Genomic DNA, 11,163 nt, shown 5'->3' with positions numbered 1-11,163 from the left:
GACCAAAAAAAAAACAAGTTGAGTTATTATGCCAGATTAAAAAAAATATAAAAAAAAAAAACCCCTGAAAAAAAACCAACTGATGTGCTTTTTTCCACCATCGGGTGGAGTTCCCCCCCCCCCCCCCCCCCCCCACACACACACAAGGGCACTGCTGTCGCATGTTTTCAGTTTTATCTCTAGATTTGGTTAGAAAAATGCATACACTTAATTTCAAAGCGCTTACAAGATTGCCATAAGCTACACATGCAGCCCTCTATTATTACATTTGCCTCTTTTAAATAAAATCAAAGTCGCTCACAGTCTCCCAACTCGATGGACCAGTGTATACACCAAGACCAAGGGCAGCAATGCAGCATACAGTAAGCACTGACAAAATCCCCTGCGCCCGGGCAAATAAGATCGCCACCGTTCTGCCAAGGGTGGTAATGATCTCGGACATTTCTTGCTACATTTCTGTCAGCTGCCATTGCCTCATGGTGGGTGGGCCGGGCTCTGCCTTCTGCAGCCTGTTCATCCATCACATGCATGGAGGCCAATCCAGCTCTCTTGATCAGTTATGTCGCAACAGTAGCCTGAAGCCCTGAACAAAAATCAGAGGCGGCCTATTAAGTTACTGCAAGCTGTTTCCTCCCTCTCGACTTTCAAACTCCTCTCAAAATGCTCCAATAATGGGGTGAAAAGAATGCTCCAATAATGCAGGAGTTCCAATCATACAAGATTCCTCATCGATATTGCCTTCGTTCATTCCACCCCTCCCAAAGATGAGCTAGTGTCCACAGTGATCTCGCCGTCATGGACACGCTGTAAGAAAAAGAAACACATATTTCACCATTTATGTATAGATAAGCATTTGTAAAGAGTATTAACATCTTTTTAGAAGGAGAGTATTAGCATCTATTACCACTGACATTGCTATGTAATCACACTCTCTTGCGAGCCTCCTCCTCCCTCCCCCCCTTAGCACCGTGCCTGCGATGTAACTTTTGCCCCAAATCAATTTTTTTTTGAACGAAATTGCCCCAAATCAATTGAGTTCAGGTGGGCGATCTCCGCCCACCGTTGCCGCCCTAAAAAAACATATTACCACATAAAAAACAAATATGAAAATATATTTCGGATCTAATGATGCTCATTCGATATCGTAATATATTATTGTTGTTTTCATAAATGTGATCAACACATAGATCATTTGATTTATGATAGACTCAAATCGCCTGTGTTTGTGGACAGGTACATCACCGAGTCCTAATTTACTACTGCTCCTTTTCCTTTAGGCTGCTGCTGCTCGTGCTCAGCACCATCCATTCCATTCTTCCACTGGTGCTGTGGTCCGCATGATCCGGCGTGTTGTTTATGCCGTCGATCCTTTTACGCATACTTGTTTTGTGACCAAAGCAATATAAACTACATGAATACATGATGTTAAGAAGTGGAATCATGCTATGTTGCCATGCATGGACAAGCATAAAAGCAGAAGCACTGTACTTTTTATCCATGGGAATTCGATGATTTGTCGATCTGAAGAATGCCACTTATACTTGTACGAGGGTCAAGCTTTCGTACACATTAGATATTGCTACCACTTCTTTTCGGTGGTTGTTGTGCTTGTATTTTCGAGATAGGTTTTTGGAAGAATAATTTTTGTTGCTTTCTCATATGCTAATGTTTCTGTTCAGCTGACTGTTGTGGTGGCCGTGCTGAAAATGGGTAAAATGGCATTGTACCCTGCTGTGAAAATCCGAAAAGGAGAAAGAGGAGAGACCTACCAAGATCATCTGGATGTCCGTTCTGGGTGAAATATTCCTCCCGTGCCGTGTATGCCTGTCTGGGCTTTCTTTTGCTTCCTAGCTCTGCTTTATTCCAAGCTACTAGGGTTTGTTCTTGGTTTCTGTGTACCGAGAGGTTTCACTGCAGATTCCAACGGGCAAATGGAAGTAGCAACAGGACATGCATGCTGCCAGTGAATCAATAGGTGAGAACATGGAAAGCTCCAACGAACCCCGTGCCAATCAGCTGGTATTTTGAGGCAAGCCGCCGAGATCGCTCCAAAAGATGATCCGCCAATAGAAGGAATCCACCGGGGCATCGACTACACCACATGTTGGGTTAAAATATGATAGGAGCCATCTTGTCAAGCTCTAAATTAAGAGCTTGTTTAGTTCACCCCAACTCCCAACTTTGGCACTATGCAAAAAGAAGATTCTCCATCACATCAAACTTGCGATACATGCATGGAGTACTAAATATAGACGAAATTAAAAACTAATTGCACAGTTTTGTTGTACTTTGCGAGACGAATCTTTTGAGCCTAATTAGTCAATATTTGGACAATAATTCACAAATACAAATGAAACGCTACAGTGTGATACAGTGTTGTAACAGTAATTTGGCACCTCCCAACTTTGGCAACTAAACAAGACCTAAAGTGAAGATGCCAGCAGATACACCATGGGTTTGAACTCTTGTGTTTTGATGGATTAAGGATGTACTAGGGTAGACCATTTCAAGATTATCCAACTTGCAATCTTTGACTTGAAAATTTTGAGTAGAACTTTGGTTTGCGAACTTTCCACCGATATAGTTCGAAGTTTTCAATCCAAAAATAATGGAGAAAAAAATCACTAGCCATAAGTCATTGACAACATGCGTGAAAATCATAAAATGTCAATGATAAAAACATGTGTCGAAAGATGGGACACTCATTATACAAACGCTTGCTCCCTGTTTGAACGCAACCACGAACATCTTACATCTATGAGTACCTCATTGTTGACAACATTTTGTCCATCATAGAAACATGCTATCAATGAATGAAAAAACAACCTCATGCATAGAGTTTTCACTACTTTCCAAGGTGCCGTTTGGTTGGAGAAATAATAACATAAACACAAATGTAATCGGATAACAGCGGTATCTGTTGCAGATATCATATTACATTCTTTGTTTGGTTCCAAGATATAAAAAAAAGAATGAGCCGCTAGGAACAATGGAAAGCAATGCTTCGGAAGCAAGCAAAATTGCCGCCGGACAGACAAAATTGAACGGCGGAGTCCTCGCATCTTCCTCTCCACCTGTTCAGTCTTTCCACACGCTGCAGCCATGGATCTCAATCTTGAAGATAAATGAATCTCAGTGGAACAGAAGAACCAGTCTAGGGTTAGGAGAGAAAGAGTTTTGCTTAGAGGAACAAAAGGGGAAGAAGGGAATCAAGAATTCAAGCGAGGAGGAATTCTGTCCAGCGAAGCTGGGGACTCGCATCGCGCTCGGAAGGATGGAGAGTGTCGTTGCCAAAGCTCCTTCCGTCGTGAGGAGTGGCGTGATTTGTTTACGGTCGAAGGGGAGGGGTATCGAATTTGAATAGGCCTGGTAAGCGATACCGCGTGATCTGATTACATAGCGCATGAAACAATCTTTAACGGGATTTGATTGCGCTGTAATCAGATTACAGGGTAAAATCACTGAACCAAACAGCACTAACGTTTGATACATCAAGTAAACCGAACGAGACCGCTACAGCACACATATATGCTGCCCAAACCATTGAGTACGTATGCACACGTAATTTGGAGCTACTCCACGCGGCCTGCAACCCCCCCCCCCCGCGCCTGAAGTGGTGAAAAGGCGTTTGGAAGTTTAAAAACCCTCTGATTGCCTCTTACCACAAAAGGGCAAATAAAAAGCGGCACCCGGCCCACACGCTACAGTGCTCCCGGCCTACTTTTACCACCCCCTGCGGGCACGGTAACTCCCGCCTCCACCGCAGCAGCAGCACAGCGTTCCCCAATCCCCACCGGCCACCACCACCGGCACCGCCACCTCGCCGGCTCCGGCTGTCAGCGGGAAAGAACAGCCATCATCAATGCTCACCTATCATTGCTGGCGCCAACAGGACGCACGGGCCCACGCGTCAGTGGGCGCGGCATGAGCAGTGCCATGACATGCCGCTTGGATTTGATGCCGGATGCCCCCTCTCTCCCTAGCTACTCTGTCTGTGGCAGAGGAGAGAGAGAGAGGGAGGCTCTCAGGCTGGCTGGTGGGTCCCGTGGAGGAAACATCTACTGTGGAAGGCCAGCAGCTACTCCGCCTCTGCACTGCCAGCAGCAGCGGCCTGCTGGGCTGGCCCGTCGCTGCTGCCAACACAGCCGTGCTGTTCATTCATGGCCTGCTACGTTGCCTCGCACCTCGATGACGAGCTCTCTCCCCTCTCCGCTCTCACTCACTCTCTCTCTCCCCGGCCTCTCACAGTGACGCAGCGTGTCGCTGGACTGAGAGAAAATAGTACTCCCTCTGTCCTGTCCTGAAAAGGATGCAATTATGGTATGCGTGCCAGTTAAAGTGCTTCACGTTTGATCAGGTTTGTAGTAAATAGTATTCACATTTATGGCTCCAAATTAATTTATTATGAAAATACATTTCGTAATTAATCTAATAATGTTTATTTGATATTATATATATTTATACTTTTTCATCTATAATAGGTCAAACTTGACACAGTAAATCATGACACTGTTCCAGAATTGCATTCTTTTGGGGACGGAGGGAGTAGCTTTATTTCCCTGCCTGTGTGATTTGATAACTGGGGCAGGGCAGGGCTCTGGCACTGTGCTGCGGTGCGCCAAAGATGGCATGCCGCTCGCTGCCACGGGCACAGGCCGCCTTTTCCCTCTCTTCCTCGCGCGCGATACGTGCGCCAGCCGAGCCAGACCCAGACGCCTACAAAAACCCCGGCAGCAGGCGGCGGCACGGGGCGAGGCGACGGCCGTCATACCAAGCATAGCAAAGCTGGCGCGGGTAGCTAGGCCGGCTCGTGTGCGTGCGTGAGAGACCGTGCGCGAAGCGAGGAGAGGAGAGAGACTGACTGGCCGGGGAGGAGAGGGAGGGCGAGGCCTGGCCAGCGGCTCACCTCAGCAGCAGCAGCAAGCAGCATCTCTCTCTCGCACACAGTCACACGCGCACAAGTAGAGGAGGGAGAGCACAGGGGGGTTATTTTAAGGGCAAAGCGACCGCTCTTGTCCCTCTCCTTCGCCACCTCCCCTCTCTTTCCTCCCTCTTGGAGGGGAGAGGAGAAGAGGGGGCCCCAAGAACCCACCTCACCACCAACGCCGTCGCCGCTTCATCCGTCCGTTCATCCACCACCGTCGCGCGCGCGCGCCGCCGGGCCAGGAACACGAGGGGGCAGCAATGGAGGCTGCCAGTGCCGCCGGCGGAAGCGGCGGCAGTGGCAGCGGCAGCGGCGGCGGGGATGACCACCTCCACGGGCTCAAGTTCGGCAAGAAGATCTACTTCGAGGACGCCGGCGGCAGCGGCAGCAGCGGCAGCGGTGGCAGTGCCAGCGCGAGCGACGCTCCGCCACCGCAGCCGCTACCGCCGCCGTCCGCGTCGCCCGGCAGGGCCCCCGGCAGGAGGAGCAGGGGCGCGGCCGGCGGGGCTTCCGGCTCGCCGGCGCCCGCGCGGTGCCAGGTGGAGGGGTGCAACGTGGATCTGACCGGCGCCAAGACCTACCACTGCCGCCACAAGGTGTGCGCCATGCACGCCAAGGCCCCCCTCGTCGTCGTCAACGGCATCGAGCAGCGCTTCTGCCAGCAGTGCAGCAGGTCACTCGCCATTGCTTCTGCTGCATTTTTTTTACACCTTTATTTTTAAGTTGGCATTTTGTTGCATTTGCTCTGCTCTTTGTGTTTTTGAATTCCTTTTGTTCTTTAGGGTTTATGGAGACTACGCCATAAAGAAAAAAAAATAATTCTAGGTTTATGTACACATCACATTAGATGCGCTATCTAGTACTATTTTAGCACAGGGTGATTGAGCTGCTTCCATCTACAACAACTGTTTTGTGATATCTGCTCTTTTGGGAAAAAAAAAAGTAAAAAACGAAAACTTGCTTTACTATTACACTTTTATGTTTCATTTGAACGGTGCTCATTAGAACTTTAAAGTTGGTAGGTTGATGGATGCTCCTATATACTATGATGATAGAGTGATGTGACTCAGCCTGCCTGCCTGTCAGTTGCTTTGCATTAGATTCCTGAGTTAACTTAGTATCTCAATGATGCCAGTCAGTTAATTAGTCATTAGTCTATGAGATTTGCATTCGCCATGATCAGTATGTCAGTGGTCCCCCAAGGAAGAACTGGGAGAAAAGATCGAAGAACTAGCCTTTGCCACTGTGTATTTTAAGTGTTACAACTTGTAAAGTTGATAGTATTAAATGTTTAGTGCCTCAATAAAGTTTTAAATATTATATCTTCTGTTACTTAACCAGTTAGTTTATTCACCAGCTGAAGCTCTGGGAATTTTCTAGCTGTTGTTGGTCTAATTTGATAAACGGATAGTCTCGGGAACAACACACATTTCATAATTAGCATACACATAGCATACTAATTTTCATTTTCGCTGCGTTGTTTCATGGGATTCCATGGAAAACTCCAGCTGCCTGACACCTCAATGGTTTGAACAATACGAAAAAGTGGAAAAGATGTAATTCTCAAACTGCTACCAGTAGCTAGCTAGTCTCCCTGTCTTATATTTGATAAATTTTTCATTTTAAATCAATGTTTTTGGTCCCCGTTCTCTATAGATTATATTTGGTAATTTAGGTTATGTTGATGCCTTTGCCATTTTGTTTTCCATGCAAAAACTGAAAATGGCAGAACTACATCTAAAAAAAATAAGGAACTGGGACTTTAATACATTAACCGAGTGCCAGCAGCAACCTTGTGCTCTAATACTAGGCTGCATGCAAGACTGTCCTGATCAACATCAAAACAAAATATGACTTAGTTCTGGATTTGAGCTGTGCTAATCCATAATGCCACATAGCCAATTATAGCAATAACTAGTGTCCTAATGCGTCATTAGAAAAGCTAAGTTGGACCACATGCTTTCCTGTGAAGGACACCTGCCTCCACACTAGGACAATTCATTGGTGAATGTGTACTGTTGCGTTAAGCCCAACATCTCACATCTCTAGTAATGATTACAGTCTTGTTTAACGCAAACACGGTTCCTTTCTCTTTTCCTTTACTAGTTTAGATGCGATGCAATTATGAAAGGTGTAACGATAGTGTTTGATCTTTAATGGATGTGCAGAACACTAGCCTAGGAAACAGAGAAATTTTACTCTTCAATGTACTAGCATTGCTACTTGCTTTGACCTGAAGTGTGGTTTTCCATATCTGTGTTACGCTATGCATGTTACTACTAGGATAAGCTGATATTATAAGTTAGTACTTGAACTTGCTATATCCCATTATTAAGCTGCCCTTTAACTTTTCTTGTTATTATGATGTGTGCCTTATCCATATACTTTCTGTTTTCTGCTCGGTTTGCATTCTACAAAAAAATTATCATCCAGATATTGCAATCTGTGTACCATTATAAAGTCCTGCTACTGACTCTCACCTTTAAATTCTATCAAGAAAGCTTGAATCATCATTTCTCTGTTCACATAAATTGCAGGTTCCACCAGTTGCATGAATTTGACCAACAAAAACGCAGTTGCCGCAGACGCCTTACGGGCCACAATGAACGCCGGAGGAGGCCGCCTGCTGGACCTCTTGCATCACGCTATGGTCGCCTTGCTACATCCTTTGGCGGTAACGAAGCCTCCTATTTTCTTGCTACCTTGTAATGTGCTTGCCACTTTCATTTTCCTTTTTGTCTTTGCTGATGTTAATATGCTTGAACCAGAAGAACCCGGCAGGTTCAGGAGCTTTCTGTTGGATTTCACTTACCCAAGGGTTCCAAGCAGCATGAGGGATGGGTGGCCGGCAGCTCGACCTGGTGAAAGGGTGCCTGCTAGTATCCAGTGGCAAGCAAGCTTAGATCCTCATCAGCACAGTGCGATCACAGGATATGGTGCCCATTCATATGGTAGCCATGGTAGCTCCTCATCAGGGCCACCGGTGTTCCCTGGTCCGGAGCTCCCTCCAGGTGGATGTCTTGCAGGAGTCCCCGCGGACTCTAGCTGTGCTCTCTCTCTTCTGTCAACTCAGCAATGGGATACTACCCAAAGCGCTGGCCACAGCCGTGCTGCGTCAATGCCTGCAACAGCGGGCTTTGATGGCAACCCTGTGGCACCCTCCCTCATGGCGAGTAGCTACATTGCGCCAAGCCCCTGGACTGGCTCTCGGGGCCATGCAGGTGGGCGGGACGTGCCACCTCAGTTGCCACCTGACCTCCCCCTCGATGAGGTGCACTCTGGCTCTAGTAGCCATCACGGCCAGTTCTCAGGTGAGCTCGAGCTTGCCCTGCAGGGAAACAGGCCGGCGCCAGCGCCTCGCATCGATCACGGCTCCACAAGCACATTCGACCAGGCCAGCAACACAACGGACTGGTCGCTCTAGGAGGCCAAATAAACCATCGCCGATCATAGTCGCTCAGAGAGATGGAACTGAAAGCCTGATGCTGCACGCAGTTTGCTAGCTTCAAGCTTCCAATATGATAAGTAAGGAACTCCTGTAATGTCAGGCGACTAATTTCTTTTGTGGTTGTCCATGAACTCATCTGTTGCGTCTATGTAGAGCTCCATGATTTGAAGTTATCAGTATGCTTGTCTGAGGACTTTGCTCGATGTATTAATCTCATGTTCATCCTGAAGTTTGCTTTGTTCAGTTTCGGGGTAATCATTGAAAATATCCATACCGCGTGCTGGCTGCTGATATATACCATTTTTAGCTGATAATCTACTTGCTTAGAGTGTGTATAGCTCAATTCTGAATTCTGCTATATGGCTAATCCATGCTGCTGGTACTGTGATCTTTACATCTGAAGCAGATGCAAACTTTCAGGAGAATGGCCTGGAGAAAAAGCAGCCATGGCTCCATGCATGCATCATCTGCTGAATGTTGTACTTAGACTGCTAAACTTGCATTCCTCTTTTTGCTGTACCGTCCAATGTTGCCTGGCATTGCCAAGAATCTGTTCCAAGAGTGTTGTTTATGTAAAGCCAGACCACAGGCACAGCGTGGCTTTGCAGCATGCTCTCAGCACCAGTGGTGGTGTTGTGTTGATGAGTTGGCTAAGGCCAGAATGAGATCCATGTAGCAGCTTCTTTCAAACCTTGAAAAAATTCAATCAGTGGAGAACGGTAGTATATTCCATCCAAAAACATCAATACTTTCTTTCTTGTGAAAGAGATTTTCTTGGTGAATTTGTGGCACGCATCTCTTTTGAGAAAAGAGGGTAGGGACTAGCCCCTGCCTTGGGAAGGCATCTGTGAGAAGCTGGACTCGAACCCCGACCTCTTTTGTCTAATCACTGTTGTGCTGGTGTTTCATTTCTTTCCAGTTAGTGGTCTGGATCTGTTGTACAAGCTGACACTGTTCCCGCTAGCGCACAGCAAAATTCAAAGTCGAAACAGGCTGAGGAACCCACACTAGAAAGAAGACCAATGAAATTGTGTTAACCTCAAATGCTGTAGCCATATGGGATTATGGTAGCTCCTGGGACAGTAAGCAGTTATTATTCCAGGCATATCGCCCATGATCATGGATCCATAGACGACACACAGTACAGAGATTCCATCATGCTACTGTAGAAGTTGGAGAAAGTAGGATTGGGCATTCACGAGCCTCAACTACAAACTCGAGCAGATGTCCAAAAATATAGCTCCCTCACTCCATCAGTTGGAAAGCTTATACTTCTTTACAGCCTGCAGGCAAGAAAATTTACTGTTAGAACATCAGAGCTGAGGTTTCTATCCCACAAACTGATATCTCATACATATTGCATGTGTTCTTGGAGTTTTTGTGCCCACATAATGCAGGTGTTCCAAAGAATGATATGCAGTTAAGATAATAAGTTTTTTCGCAAAAAAAAAGATAATAAGTTTAATCTTTTTAAAATGTTTTATTTTGTATTTTGTAAGCTGCGAACAAAATATGGCATAGAAGCTGGTAAGTTCACTGACAAAAGACACATGGACAATAAAGGTGGCAGCATTGTTATTGTTCTATACTTCTATCACATGTGAAGGTACAGTTATTACAGATATATAAATAAAAAATAGCACCTCAATTGTTAGTGCTAATAATATTGCACAAGGTAATGTGACACACTTCAATCATGAAACAGTTGGTCAAAAAATTGACACAAAAAAAATAAGAGAAGTTGACCTACATACTAAAAAAAACAAAATCCAGGAGTATAAAAGGTATAATCTATTCAAAGAATCCACTCAAAGTCAATTTCCTGTATAATAAAGAGGTTGAAGACGAATCACCCAATTTTACATACTACTAATTTGAATTTGCTGACAATAAAGCACTACAGAGCAGGAAAAACAGGGAGGAACAATGCTCACATATGCAAACCATTGGCCTCAAAAGAATATAAAATTCATATCATAAATGCTATTATTTTATTGAGGAGATATTATCAGTCCACTTAGACAAATCAAACAGACAGAGCAAAGAATAATAATCCAGAACACAATTACACAAGCAGGCAAACATTCCAAACATTCATGAGATTGCAATCAGCTATCATTGTAGCTTTTCTATTTTCTCCACAAAGCATCAGACAGGCTTCCGTGTGAAAGAGATTATCTTGGCAAATTTGTTGCCTACATCTACTTTTTCGTCCAGTGACTAGTTGTTATGTTTTTTCCTCCTTTTATTTCCAAAGAGAGGTTTGATTCTTCTATACAAGCTGAAATGTTGCTGCTGGAAAACAGTCTAATTCCAGGACCAAACAGACTGAAGAATCTACATTAGAAAGAAGAACAATGAAATTGCCTTTGGCAGGGAGGGTCCAAACACTCAAAACTGTGCAGTTAGGGACAGTATAAATAGGAATTGGGCTCGTGCTCAATAATGTTGCAGCTATATGGCATGGTACCTTCTGTGATCACGTCCCTTTCCAGGCATATCATCAGCAATCATGGATCCTTAGACGACACAAGACTCGCAGCAAAATTGCTATTGCACTGCACCGAGATTCCATTCTAGCAGCAAACTGTAATGCTTACAAAGTCGAGCAGATGAGATGTCCACAAATCAGTAGGCGGAGCTTGGCAATGAATTGAGAGGGGGCCAATAAGAGAGAAGTGATAAAAAATGAGCAGTTCTTAAGCAAATTTCTGAGTCTGGGGGGGGGGGGGGGGGGGGGGGGGCTTTCATATATCCTTTTGCTAGTGGAAGGGTGGAAAATTGGGGATGG

The 11,163-nt window shown here is 45.5% G+C and overlaps 2 protein-coding genes across 4 annotated transcripts in view; one reads left to right on the top strand and one right to left on the bottom strand.

The window, feature by feature from the left end:
* Positions 1 to 4,626: 4,626 nt before the first annotated feature.
* Positions 4,627 to 8,639, top strand: LOC101773844 (squamosa promoter-binding-like protein 14). Of its 2 annotated transcripts, none has more exons than XM_004974781.4 (3): positions 4,627 to 5,597; positions 7,462 to 7,598; positions 7,693 to 8,639. In XM_004974781.4, exons 1-3 carry the CDS (start codon positions 5,185 to 5,187, stop codon positions 8,346 to 8,348), a joined length of 1,206 nt encoding a protein of 401 aa, XP_004974838.1. In that variant the 5' UTR covers positions 4,627 to 5,184; the 3' UTR covers positions 8,349 to 8,639. The 2 variants fall into 2 exon arrangements, with proteins under 2 accessions (XP_004974838.1, XP_012702111.1); XM_012846657.3 differs by having other exon boundaries at positions 4,631 to 5,597; positions 7,696 to 8,639.
* A 741-nt stretch (positions 8,640 to 9,380) lies between these two features.
* The window catches only part of LOC101779395 (G patch domain-containing protein 11), a 4,764-nt gene continuing 2,981 nt past the window's right edge, over positions 9,381 to 11,163 (bottom strand). The window contains exons 4-5 of one of the 2 annotated variants that reach the window (XR_002678210.1): positions 10,843 to 10,959; positions 9,381 to 9,655 (exon numbers count right to left, since the gene is read on the bottom strand). The gene's annotated coding sequence lies outside the window, so the exon portion shown is untranslated. The remainder of the gene's footprint in view (positions 9,656 to 10,842; positions 10,960 to 11,163) is intronic. The other variant, XM_004973814.4, reaches the window with a different exon arrangement.

This window comes from Setaria italica, chromosome VI, assembly GCF_000263155.2.
Source record: "Setaria italica strain Yugu1 chromosome VI, Setaria_italica_v2.0, whole genome shotgun sequence".
NCBI classification, from domain to species: Eukaryota; Viridiplantae; Streptophyta; class Magnoliopsida; order Poales; family Poaceae; genus Setaria; species Setaria italica.
This window is presented reverse-complemented; position numbering and strand designations above follow the sequence as displayed.